The sequence below is a fragment of the Somniosus microcephalus genome, chromosome 4, assembly GCF_052327205.1.
Source record: "Somniosus microcephalus isolate GS21.2 chromosome 4, FLI_Smic_1.0, whole genome shotgun sequence".
NCBI lineage: Eukaryota > Metazoa > Chordata > Chondrichthyes > Squaliformes > Somniosidae > Somniosus > Somniosus microcephalus.
The window spans coordinates 223,175,098-223,189,020 of record NC_140990.1 but is presented as its reverse complement, the minus strand read 5'-3'; the positions used below and the strand labels follow the sequence as shown (position 1 = coordinate 223,189,020).

The following is a 13,923-nucleotide window of genomic DNA, read 5'->3' as shown; positions in this document are numbered from 1 at the left end:
ACATAAAGGGAACACTAAAGTCTTTTATAAACATATAAAAGAGTAAAGGGATGGGCAAAGGAAGGTTGGGGCCAATTAAGGACCAAAATGGGAATCTTCTTGTGGAGACAGATGGCATAGCTCAGGTACTGAATAAGTACTTTGCATCGGTTTTCACAAAAGATGCTGGCAATGTCATAGTAAAGGAGGAGTGAGAGAAATTGGACAGGATAAACTAGATAGAGGAAATACTTAAAAGGTTGCCAGCACTCAAAGTAGAACAGTCACCTGGTCCAGATGGGATGCATCCTAGGTTGCTGAGGGAAGCAAGGGTGGATCTGGCCACAATCCTTCAATCCTCCTTGGATATGGGAGTGGTGCCAGAGAGATGGAGGGCTGCAAATGTTACACCCCTATTTGAAAAAGGGGAGAGGGATAAACTACAGTCCAATCAGCCTAATGCCAGTGGCAGGAAAACATAATCTGGGATAAAATTAATCTTCACTTGGAAACACATGGGTTAATTAATGACAGCCAACATGGATGTGTTAAAGGCAAGTCATGTCTGACAAACTTGATTGAGGTCTTTAATGAAATAACGGAGAGGGTTGATGAGGGTAGTGTGGTTGATGTGTATATGGGCTTTCAAAAGGTGTTTGATAAAGTGCCACATAATAAATTTATCAAAATTGAAGCCCATGGGATTAAAGGGGCAGTGGCACCGTGCATACAAAATTGGTTAAGAAACAGAAAGCAGAGAGTAGTGGTGAACAGTTGTGTTTCAGACAGGAGGGGCATATACAGTAGTGTTCCCTAGGGATTAGGCCCACTGCTCTTTTTTATATATATTAATTAATGATGACTGGGACTTGAGTACAGGGGGCACAATTTCAAATGATACAAAACTTGGAAACGTAAACAGCAACATAAACAGTGAGCCGGATAGTATCAGGCTTCAGGCGGACATAGGCAGCCTGATGAAATGGGAAGACATATGGTAAATTAAATTTAACACAGAAGTGCGAAGAAATGTATTTTGGGAGGAGGAAAGAGGAAAGGCACTATAAATCAAAATGGTACCATTTTAAAAGGGGTGCAGAAACAGAGAGAGCTGGAGCTCCCATACTCAAATCTTTGAAGGTGGCAGGATACGTTGATAAAGCTGTTTAAAAAATGCACATGAGATCCATAGCTTTATAAATATAGAGCACAAAAGCAAAAAAAGTTATGCTGAGCCTTTATAAATCACTGGTTAGGCCTCAGCTAGAGTATTGTGCTGAATTCTGGGTAACACACTTTAAGAAGGGTGTCAAGGCCTTGGGGAGGGTGCAGAGGGGATTTACCAGAATAGTATCAAGGAGGAAGGACTTCAGTTAGGTGGAGAGACTAGAGAAACTGGGGTTGTTCTCCTTATAGCAGAGAAAGTTAAGGAGCATTTTTAGAGGTGTTCAAAATTATGAAATGCAAATAAGGAGAAACTATTTCCACTGGCAGGAGGTTTGGTAACCAGAGGACACAGATTTAAAATAATTGGCAAAAGAAGCAGAGAGGAGATAAGGAGTATTTTTTTTTAATGCAGCAAGTTATGATCTGGAATAGAGTCATAGAGTCATAGAGTTTTACAGCACAGAAAGAGGCCCTTCGGCCCATCGTGTCTGAATGCACTGCCTAAAAGGATGCTGGCAGTAGATTCAATAGTAACTTTCAAAAGGGAATTGTATGTAATTATATAAAAAAATATACATACACACACACACAAAAAGGAAAAATTTGCATGGTTATGGAGAGTGTGGGAGTGGGACAAATTGGATAGCTCTTTCAAAGGGCTGGCACAGACATGATGGGCTGCATGGCCTCCTTCAGTGCTGTAAGATTCCTAGTGATACTCTGAGGATTGTTTTTATTTTAAATGGTTTCAAGAAAATTAAAATTAAAAGAAAGAGGGACCAAAACAAAATGTGAGTAGTAAAATAAAAACAGAAAATGCTGGAAACACTCAGCAGGTCAGGCAGCATCTGTGGAGAGAGAAACAGAGTTAACGTTTCAGGTCGATGATCTTTCAACAGAACTGGAAAAAGTAGACATGTAACAGGTTTTAAGCCAGTACAGAGGCAGGGAAAGTGGGGAGGGGAGGAAAGAACAAAAGGGAAGGTCTGTGATAGGGTGCAAGGATGATGATGCAGGGCGAAAGGAGATGGTAATGGTACAAGAAAAGAAACAAAAGATGGCTCTAGAGGAAGTGTAAATGGGAATAATCACTAACAGCTGCTGTCCGAAAAAATGGGGGCAGAGATTATGATCTGAAATTGTTGAACACAATGTTGATTCCGGAAGGCTGTAAAGTGCCTAATCAAAAGATGAGGTGCTGTTTCTCGAGCTTATGGAACAGTGTAGGAGGCCGAGGATAAAGAGGTCAGAGTGGGGTGGAGAATTAAAATGACAGGCGACAGGAAGCTCGGGGTCACACTTGTGGACTGAACGGAGGTGTTCCGCAGAGCGGTCACCTAATCTGCGTTTGGTCTCCCCACTGTAGAGGAGACCATGTCGTGAGCAGCGAATACAGTATACTAAATTGAAAGAAGTACAAGTTACTTGCTGTTTCACCTGCAAGGAGTGTTTTGAGATCCTGGACGGTGGGGAGGGAGGAGATAAAAGGGCAGGTGTTGCATCTTCTGCGCTTGCACAGAAAGATGACAGGATGTTGGAGGTGATTGAGGAGTGGACCAGGGTGTGATGGAGGTAACAGTCCCTTCAGAATGCTGAAAGGGGAGAGGAGAGAGGGACGTGTTTGGTGGTGGGGTCACACTGGATCTGTCGGAAATGGCAGAGGAATGTAGAGGCTGGTGGAATGGAAGGCAAGGAGAAGGGGAACCCTATTGTGGTTCTGGGAGGGGAAGGGTGAGAGCAGAAGTGCGGGAAATAGAATGGACACGGTAGAGGGCCATGTCAACCACAGCAGAGGGGAATCCTTGGTTGAGAAAAAGGAAAACATATCAGTAACACTGCTATGGAAGGTGGCATCATCAGAACAGATGCGACGGAGACAGAGAAACTAGGAGAATGGAATAAAGTCCTTACAGGAAGCGGGGTGGGAGGAAGAGCAGTCAAGGTAGTTTTTCCCTTTTGTTCTTTCCTCCCCTCCCCCTTTCCCTGCCTCTGTACTTGCTTAAAACCTGTTACATCTCTAACTTTTTCCAGTTCTAACGAAAGGTCATCGCCTGAAACGTCAACTCGGTTTCTCTCTCCACAGATGCTGCCTGACCTGTTAAATATTTCCAGCATTTTCTGTTTGTATTTCAGATTTCCAGCATCCGCAGTATTTTACTTTTGTGTGAGCAGTCAACTCCAGGTCTGACCTGCCATTGCCTGAAATAAAGTGCATGATTTTGTCTTATTACTTTTAGACAACTAACACTTTCTTTTCTCAACAATAAAGGAATGACAGGTTGCAAGATATATTAAATTAATTCATTTTATTTGGTATTTTGAATGCATGTGCTTTATGGTTTTCAGAGTGTTTTATGATGTTTTTATACTGTGAGTGATGAACCAATGTACAGGAAACTCTTGATTTACCAGCACCTAAATAACTGGAAATCTCGGTTAACCGGCAAAATTCAGGAGTAGGTTCAGGTAAGTTTTACTTCATATTACTTGCCTTCCTCGATCTGTTGCTGTGCAATCGGGTGTGGCTGCAGCTGTTGCTAAGCTACAGAGATGCTTGGAACTTGTGGCCATTGTTCTGCACCTGTTGCTAAGCAACAGGGTTTGTTGCTTTATATGGAGCTCTCAGCTCTCCGTATCTTTTACCATAGCTCTCGGTTATCCGGAATTTTTGATGAACCGGCACCACGCCGGTCCTGTCGGTGCCTGATAAAAAAGAGTTTCCTGTACTCCCTTATCTGAGGTTGTGCATGGCTACTCAATCCACTGGTGAGCTGCATGGGGTACTGGTATCTATAACTAACCCTAATATGCCTACATCAGTGCAATGAATTTCCATTCCTGGAATTGCTATGATCTCATTGTTTGAGACCATCGCTTCAGTCATTTAAAATCACAGAATCATACAGCACAGAAGGAGGTTATTTGGCCCATTGTACCTGTGTCCAATCTCTGAAAGAACTGCCAATTAGTCCCACTCCCCTGCTTTTTCCACATAACCCTGCACTTTTTTTCCTTTTCAAGTATATATCCAATTCCTTTTTGAAAGTTACTATTGAATCTGCTTCCCCCACCATTTCAGGCAATGCATTCCAGATCATAACTGAGTAAAAAAAAACTCATCTCCCCCTGACTTTTTTGCCAATTATCTTAAATCTGTGTCCTTTGGTTACTGACCCATCTGCCACTGGAAACAGTTTCTCCCTAGCTACCCTATCAAAACCCCTCAATTTTGAACACCTCTATTAAATCTCCTCTTAACCTTCTTTGCTCTAAAGAGAACCATCCTAGCTTCTCTAGTCTCTCGACATAACGAAATTCCCTCATCCTTGGAGGGCTAAGAACTACCACAGACTTGAGTATCAACAGGATGTTCCTGTGCTACTTCACACATGGCACTATAGGAGATGGTCTCATTGTGATGTCCACTGATCTGTTGGAGCAAAAAAAGTCGGCATCTGTAAGTTCCCTGAATTCTCCTGTCTGATTCTCCAAGTGAGTTAAAGCTGCCATGACTATTTCTTGGAGTGTGGACCCAAAAACAGCATAGCATAGGTGGAATAACAACAGAAAATGCTGGAAACACTCAGCAGGTCAGGCAGCATTGTGGAAGAGAGAAACAGAGTTAACCTTTCTGATGAAAACATTAACACTGTTTCTCTCTCCATGATGCTGCCTGACCTGCTGAGTGTTTCCAGCATTTTCTGTTGTTATTCCTGATTTCTAGCATCTGCAGTATTTTGCTATTAGAAACATAGAAGATAGGAGCAGGAGTCGGCCATTTGGCCCCTCGAGCCTGCTCCGCCATTCAATGAGATCATGGCTGATCATCCAAATTCAGTACCCTGTTCCTGCCTTTATTCCAACTCTTTGCTCCCTGTCTGCCAACCAGTTCTCTATCCAAGTCAATACCTTGCCCCTAATCCCATGTGCCTTAATTTTACACGCTAATCTCTTATGCGGGACCTTATCGAAAGCCTTTTGAAAATCCAAATACACCACATCCACTGGTTCTCCCTTATCTATTTTACCAGTTACATCCTCAAAAAATTCCAGTAGATTAGTCAAGCACAATTTACCTTTTGTAAATCCATGTTGACTTTGTCCGATCTGGTCACTTTTTTCCAAGTGCTCTGCTATTACATCCTTTATAATGGACTCTAGCATTTTCCCCACTACCGATGTCAGGCTTACCGGTTTGTAATTCCCCATTTTCTCTCTACCACCCTTTTTGAACAGTGGGGTAACATTAGCTACCCGCCAATCCATGGGTACTGTTCCAGAGTCTATCGAATTTTGGAAGATGACCAGCAATGCATCTACTATTTCTAGGGCCACTTCCTTAAGTACCCTAGGATGTAGATTATCAGGCCCTAGGGATTTATCAGCCTTCAATCCTGTATATTTCCCTAACACCATTTCCCTACAAATACTGATTTCTATCAGTTCCTCCCTTTCATTAGACCCTATGTTATTGTAATAGCATGGGTGGAAGAAGCTTTCCTAAGAACTTGTACTATTGTGCCAATGGACTGCATTACAGAAACTACGCTGTTGTGGCCACCAGTGTTGATCGTTGCTCAATAGCAAAACATAGAGCATACAGCTATTCATCCAATCTAACTATACCACCGCTCACTGCTGTAAGTACGGAGGGAAGTGACTGCTCAGCACTGTTCATGCATTGTAACATTTCCCATTGGAAAGCAGACCCACTTACTTCTGTATTTCAAGACAATTCATGAGGGCAATAAGCATGCCCGACTTCAGTCCTGTCCCTACTGTCTTCTCATCAGCCCCTATCCACCAGTCAGAGGAATAAAGGGTGTGCTCCAAGGTGCTGGGGTGGAGGTGGAGGCGTGTGTGTAGGTCAGGATACTGAACAAGAGTTAAAACTGGTGAAATGAAAATTTACAACAGATATCAGGAATAAATTCTTCACGCAAAGAGGGATCAACACTTGGGTGTCTTCTAGGTAGGGTAGTCTGCCAAAAACAAAACCATATTCCTTCAAGAGACAAATGCTGTGATGGGGGAATGCAAGTTTTTTGCCCTTATTTCGGGTGGATGAGCTAAGATGAGCCAAATGATCTCTCTTGTGTTTATTTTGTAATCCTGTGTAAAAGACTAGTGGCAGACTTCAAAAGATACAAATGGAAGAAGGGCAGAAGGAAGCAACTTTGCTGCCACTTTCTCAAGCCATGGACTGTGCCAAGCCACAAAGTAAACTGAGTTCATGTGCTGCAAGTAACTCCATGCAGCTATCCTCCCGGTCATGTTGCAGGAGCTATCCTGTCCCACCAAGGTGGTTCTGCCATTTGTCTATTATGCGATGCACAAGGCTTGCTCTGTAGAATGGGCTTCATCAGTTGGCCAATCAGCTATTTCAGAACTGAAATCATTAACCTTTTTAACACTTATACTCACTGCGACTCACCAGCTGCTTGAGAAGTCTTAAAGGATCATTATAGTTGCTTTTGTGATTGGTATTTCCACTAATGAAATGATATTGCACAAAAATCACTTAAAAATCAAATGCATCCTTCATTTTTGTTTTGCATTGAATTTACAGAAACAGGCCATTCAGCCCAACTGGTCTATGCTGGTGCTTATGCTCCACATGAGCCTCCTCCCACCCTACTTCATCTATCAGCAAAACCTTCTATTCCTTTGCCCCACGTATACTTATCTAGCATCCCCTTAAATGCAACTATGCTATTCACCTCAACGACTCCATATGGTAGAGGATTCCACATTCTAACCACTCTAGGCAAAGAGATTGATTAAGAGGGGAAAAATAGTGTATGAGAGTAAACTTGCAAGGAACATAAAAGCGGACTGTAAAAGCTTCTACAAGTATGTAAAAAGAAAAAGAGTAGTGAAGACAAATGTAGGTCCCTTACAGTCCGAAACGGGAGAATTTATAATGGGGAACAAGGTAATGGAAGAGCAATTAAACAAATACTTTGGTTCTGTCTTCATGGAAGAAGACACAAATAACTTCCCAGAAATGCTAGGGAAGCAAGGGTCTTGTGAGTAAGAAGAATTAAAGGAAATTAGTACAGGTAGACTATCCTTTATCCGAAAACCTCGGGACCAGCCGAGTTTCGGATAAAGGAGAATTTCGGATTTCGGAAGATGGGTCGGCGGGGGTCCGCGGGGGGGTCGGCGGGGGTCCGCGGGGGGGTCGGCGGGGGGTCATGCGCACGACTTACGCTGACGCTCAGCGTAAGTCAGTCGGGGTCGGCGGGGGTCGGGGCCGGCGGGGTACGGGGGTGCCGGCGGGGTCCGCGGGGGGGTCGGCGGTTGTCGGGGCCGGCGGGGTCGGCGGTTGTCGGGGCCAGCGGGGTCCGCGGGGGGGTCGGCGGTTGTCGGGGCTGGCGGGGTCGGCGGTTGTCGGGGCCGGCGGGGTCCGCGGGGGGGTCGGCGGTTGTCGGGGCCGGCGGGGGGGTCGGCGGGGGGTCGTGCGCACGACTTACCCTTTATCAGAACTTCCAAAACTGGAACCCTCTAAAAATCGAAGGTTTTTTCGTTCGTACGCACGACTTACGCTGAACGAAAAAACCTTCGGTTTTTAGAGGGTTTCGGTTTTCGGAAGTCCGGATAAAGGGTAGTCTACCTGTATTATTAAAAAAATAGTGCTGGAGAAATTAATGGGACTGAAAGCTGATAAATCCCCAGGGCCTGATAATCTGCATCTCAGAGTACTAAAAGAGGTAGCCATGGAAATAGTGGATGTATTGGTTGTCATCTTCCTAAATTCTATAGATTATGGAACAGTTCTGGCAGATTGGAGGGTGGCAAATGTAACCCCACTATTTAAAAAAGGAGGGACAGAGAAAACTGGGAACTACAGACCGGTTAGCCTAACATCAGTAGTAGGGAAAATGCTAGCATCTATTATAAAGGATGTGATAACAGGACACTTAGAAAATATCAATGGGATTAGGCAAAGTCAACATGGATTTATGAAAGGGAAATCGTGTTTGACAAACCTACTGGAGTTTTGTTGAGGATGTAACTGGTAGAACAGATAAGGGAGAACCAGTGGATGTGGTGTATTTGGATTTTCAGAAGGCCTTTAATAAAGTCCCGCATAAAAGGTTAGTGTGCAAAATTAAAGCACATAGGATTGGGGATAATATACTGGCATGGATTGAAAATTGGTTAACAGACAGGAAACAGAGAGTAGGAATAAATGGGTCTTTTTCAGGGTGGCAGGTGGTGACTAGTGGGGTACCGCAGGGATCAGCGCTTGGAGCCCAGCTATTCACAATATATATCAATGATTTGGATGAGGGAACCAAATGTAATATTTCCACGTTTGCTGATGACACTAAACTAGGTGGGATTGTGAGTTGTGAGGAGGATGCAAAGAGGCTTCAAGGCGATTTAGACAAGTTGAGTGAGTGGGCAAATACATGGCAGATGCAGTATAACGTGGATAAATGTGAAGTTATTCACTTCGGTAGGAAAAGCAGAAAGACAGAATATTATTTAAATGGTGATAGATTGGGAAATGTTGATGTACAAAGGGACCTGGGTGTCCTTGTACACCAGTCACTGAAAGCAAACATGCAGGTGCAGCAGGCAGTTAGGAAGGCAAATGGTATGTTGGCCTTCATTTCAAGAGGATTTGAGTACAGGAGCAAGGATATCTTACTACAGTTATACAGGGCCTTGGTGAGACCACACCTGGAGTAGTGTGTGCAGTTTTGGTCTCCTTACCTAAGAAAAGATATACTTGTCTTAGAGGGAGTGCAGCAAAGGTTCACCAGGCTAATTCCTGGGATGGCAGGACTGTCGTATGAGGAGAGATTGGGTCGATTAGGCCTGTATTCACTAGAGTTTAGAAGAATGAGAGGGGATCTCATTGAAACGTATAAAATTCTGGCAGGGCTAGAGAGACTGGATGCAGGGATGATGTTTCCCCTGGCTGGGGGGTCTAGAACGAGGGGTCACAGTCTCAGGATATGGGGTAGGACATTTAGGATTGAGATGAGGAGAAATTTCTTCACTCAGAGGGTGGTGAACCTGTGGAATTCTCTACCACAGAAGGCTGGGGAGGCCAAGTTACTGAATATATTTAAGAAGGAGATAGATAGATTTCTAGGCACAAAAGGCATCAAGGGGTATGGGGAGAGAGAAGGGGTATGGGGAGAGAGCAGGAATATGGTATTGAGACAGAGGATCAGCTATGATCATATTGAATGGCGGAGCAGGCGCGAAGGGGCGAATGGCCTACTCCTGCTCCTATTTTTCTATGTTTCTAAAGGAGTTTCTCCTGAATTCCTTATTGGATTTATTAGTGGCTATCTTATATTTATGACCCCTAGTTTTGGATTCCACTTCAAGCGGAAACATTTTTTCTACGTCTACCGTATCAAACACTTTCATAATTATAAAGACCTCTATTTAGGTCACCCCTCAGCCTTTTCGTTTCTTGGAAAAAAAAGTTAAAAATGTTAGTAAAACATTAAAAAGAATTACTAGACCTCTTCTGAAATAAAAGTGGAAAATATGGTCCACATATTTCAGCAGAAGCCAAATAATAAAGCTTGTGCTATAACTGAAATGCTTGTATAAAGGCTTGAGTCAATCTTCACTGAACTTCAATATGAATGTGAAAAGCAGAATTTGTTTGTAGATGTTTTATGGTATGTACTTCTGTAATTGAGCTTTGTGATTTATTTCTCATTTGTCCTATCAGTTTCAAATGCACATACACCGCACCACAATCAGCTGCTCAAAGTTCATATTTGTGTATGAAAAGCAAATAGATTCCTATCAATACTGAGACCTGCAAAACACCAAAGGCTTAGAAATGTCTACTGGTGAGTGTAGCCCAGTATATCTATATAAATGAATACAAATATACATGTTACTATATAAATAAATGCTTTACACTTCACTGCTGTTAAAATCAAAGAAGCACTGCATGTGACAAGTGTTGGTTAGTGCTCGTCAGGCTAATTATTTCCAGTTTTCAGTATATTGGCTATTAAGATCTTTCTTCTAGGAGAGTGGGATTAATTGGATAGCTCTACCAAAGAGCTGGCACAGGCATGATGGGCCAAATCGCCTCCTTCTGTGCTGTATCATTCTATGATTGTGATATGCCTATAATCCTGTGACCTATTGCAAAATAATTGTAAATACAGAGGATATATTTCAGCCAAACAATTCTGTGGTTAAAGCTGAAATTTCATAGTTTGTTATTTTCACTATTTTGTAGGACTTCATCTATTTATGTAATGAAAACACTTTTCTGGACAGTAGCACAAGTGGTAGAATGGCTTCCTTTCAACTGGATGACTGAGGGTTAAAGTTCCAGAGTTGTGCATGTCATTGGAGCTTGCCCATCACTATAATGTATACGTGCTTTCTCCACTTTTGTTTAGGGGGTGCTTGACACTTGCTGATTGAGGGGAAAGGAAGCAAAACTCTGCCATTCAGCTATCACCACTGCAAGTCCACTCCTGCCCATCTATTATGCAGTGCCATTGCCTGCAGTTGCAGAGAGAAACTGGTGGCCCAGACTGTCTAGCCCTCGCAGCTAAAGGAAGCTGCCAGGAAGCAAATAGCATCTGCAAGAAAATAAAAGAGGAGAAAATTGTGGAGGAAGAAAAAAACGTGATGCCTATATCATAAGATGCATCATCTACAGATGACATGGCAGCCTCTATAACCACAATACTATAATTAGATTAAAAATACATTTGCAATAGGCACTTACCTCCATCTCCAGAACCTGATCCCATATCTGTAGAGAAACAAGATCTCATTAGAAAGCACAATAGTATCATAACAGTGATTTTTTTTTAACTGGAATTTTTCATAATTCTAACACTGGTTATATACCATTGCTAAAATCTATTGATAAGAGTTTATTCTGTCTCCTGTGAGACAAATGACCAAATACTGACCATGGCACTCCAAGTAGCAGGAATGCATTTTTTATTGTGGGTGGAATGGTGATTAAGCGCCCAGTACAGGGTACTTGCAGTTCCCATTTCCGTTCAATATGCTTCAATAATAGCTTTGAAACGTGATAACGAGCAGTGGTTGTTGTCTGAGGCTGTCTATGTAACAAACCCTTGCAAATAGGATCACGCTGGATAATCTCAGATTTATTTTTATTTTATGAATTGATAGACATAAGGTTAAAAGCGCGTGTACGCTCACACACACACACACACACACGCAGTTCCAGTACATATTGTGGTGTGCATACCGTTGGAACAGGATCCTTCTCCCAGCACCTTTATTTCACTTTGCTGCTTACACGCAGCCTGCCGCAGGTAACACTCGTTCTGGTAGGTATAGCCATTGGAGCCGCACACTGGCACATAGTCAGTGCTGCACTAAAAAGAAACAGAATCATCGTAAGGATCTGCCAGACACACCAGACTTTCTGCAAGGTCCACACTGCACACAGCCCGAGCACAACAGGCAGCAGTCTGACCCATTTCGCCCGGACAAAACGGGGCCCAATTAAACCCCAGCTAAAATAAAAGAGCCCAGCAATGCCTGTGCCTTACCTTGAGCTGACAGTCGCACGTTATCGTCTCTCCGATCCGCAAGCACTCCCCGCCGAACTGACACGTATTGATGTCGCAAAGAAACAAGTCGTGTTCTCTATCATCAAAACCTTGAAATGTTAAAAGAGAGAAAAGGAAAGTACTGGCAGAACTTAGTGAAGATTAATGCCAACCCTTTTTTATGGCAAATGAACATAGGTCAGATCTCAAGTCGATGAAACGGGTTCGGTATCTTCCTCCCTGGCTAGTCAGGTGTGTGTTGGAGACAGGGTCCCTCCTCGATCGCGGAGGTCTCCCTGTGCAGATCTGCAGCCTTGTTCTGGTGACAAGTGTTGCAAGGAATAAATTCTAAAGCAGCGTTCGCAAACCTCACTCAGCACCAGAGTGCATTTTCATTTGAAACACGGCGCACTGTCTCTTTAAATCGGATTTCACTACTCCACATCCGCCCTGCTTTGCCCCTTTCCTCATTCTTTATCGTGCCCCTTATAAGTGTTTATTTTTAAAATATATACATATACACACTAATATATATATATATATATATACACACAATATACAGAACATACACATACGCATGCATAGTGTATATATATTTATTATATACATACATATATACATATATATACTATAGATAATATATACACACACATGTATATATATATGTATATATATATATAGATAGACGGGAAGGAACCTAGAGATGGCATATCAAAGTTGCAACAAAGATAAATAAGCTATATTTTTGGTGAAAGCTTGTCTACTTCTAACGAAGACTGATGACCTGAATCTTTCCACTGGAGATGAGGTTAATCACAAGTCTAAACCCGCAGACAAAAATCGCTGGCAGCTCCTAGCTTTCCTTTTTTGGCTCCACAGTTTTCTGTGGGATTGCGACATAAAATATAAGCTGGGAGAGAGAGAGAGGGGGAAAACATTCCTTTTGCATTGCAACATGCAGTGTTTCTATCCAGATCTCCGTCCTCTCCACAACACGGCTTCTGCGGGGCGCTGAAGATCTGCGGAGTGCATCACAGCCGGCTTGTGCTTGGATGCTTTCGAAGGGAATGACTAGAGGTTTTGCACCCCTCGAACTCCGGGATCACTTTTAGAAAACGCAGGATTAGCATTAAAAATATACATATATTTTATATATATGGCTAGTGCAAAGGTGGAGGCTGCGGCAGACAACCCCCCCCCCCCTCCCCCACATCCCCAGAATAAATCAAATTCAGTCCGAGAGTAAAATGTTAACTAATAATAGAAAATGCTGGAAACACTCAGCAGGTCAGGCAGCATCGATGGAGCAATGTTATGCACTTTTCAGAACATCGGGCAGAATCTCTCGGTTTGCTATTTTTTTAGGTGCTCGTCTGCAACATCTTTGCAATACTTTACCTGGAGCCATCACGACCCAGTCAGTCACAGAGTAACTTTCAGCACGAGCGCCAATATTCAGTAAGTTAAAGGGAAGTCCCCCCAGCACCCTTCCCTCGCCCCTCTATCGGGAGTTGGGACTGTTGCCTTACCCGAGCAGTTCCAGCCGGTGGGTGTCTGACAGTCACTCAGGGAGGTAGGGTAGGCTGAGAGTTTAACAGGTAGCGTGGAGAGAGTCAGCATCGCTAGCAGAAAGCCCGCGCGGTGTGGATGGAGAAGAAGAAGTGTCCAGCCTGGCGGGTGGGACTCCACCATGACGACAGGCGGCGGATCGCGGACCTCGGCTCAATCCCAGGCTCTCCGACCCCACCATCTTACACAGGGCACATCAGGCATCCTGCGCACAGCAACACCGCCACATGTGTCCGCCGAGGGTTCCCGAGTGCAGCAACAGCAGCCTCTCTCTCGCGCTGCCTGGGCTGGGCTCTCCTGTCTCTCTCTCCTGTCTCCCAGTCTCTCTGTCTCTGGGCGGCTCTCGCTCGCTCGCTCGCTCGCAGCTCTCTAGCGCTGGGAAACTTGTTATTGATGAGCCGCCCGGCGCGCGCCGGCTTTTTCTGAGACATCCCTGGGCTGCGATTGGAGCGGCGGGGCTCCGCTCCGGCACGTGGGCCGCGGGGGCGCCTCTGATTGGTCCGGCGCGATATTGGCGGCTGGGACACGGGGAGGCGAAAAAAGGTTGGCTGTGAGGGACCAACATCAGCACCGGGCTCGGCCCGGGTCGGCTCAGGGCATGGGGACAGGACAGGGCGGAAGATCCCAACATCAGCACCGGGCTCGGCCCGGGGCATGGGGACAGGACAGG

General features: G+C 44.1%; 1 protein-coding gene across 1 annotated transcript in view; it reads right to left on the bottom strand.

The window, feature by feature from the left end:
- Window positions 1-13,645, bottom strand: part of LOC147120225 (tomoregulin-2-like) — a 187,688-nt gene extending 174,043 nt beyond the window's left edge. The window contains exons 1-4 of the mRNA XM_085985840.1: window positions 13,214-13,645; window positions 11,685-11,794; window positions 11,378-11,507; window positions 10,880-10,906 (exon numbers count right to left, since the gene is read on the bottom strand). Coding sequence (XP_085841966.1) covers window positions 10,880-10,906; window positions 11,378-11,507; window positions 11,685-11,794; window positions 13,214-13,376 — 430 coding nt within the window. The 5' untranslated portion in view covers window positions 13,377-13,645. The remainder of the gene's footprint in view (window positions 1-10,879; window positions 10,907-11,377; window positions 11,508-11,684; window positions 11,795-13,213) is intronic.
- Between the last annotated feature and the right edge of the window lie 278 nt (window positions 13,646-13,923).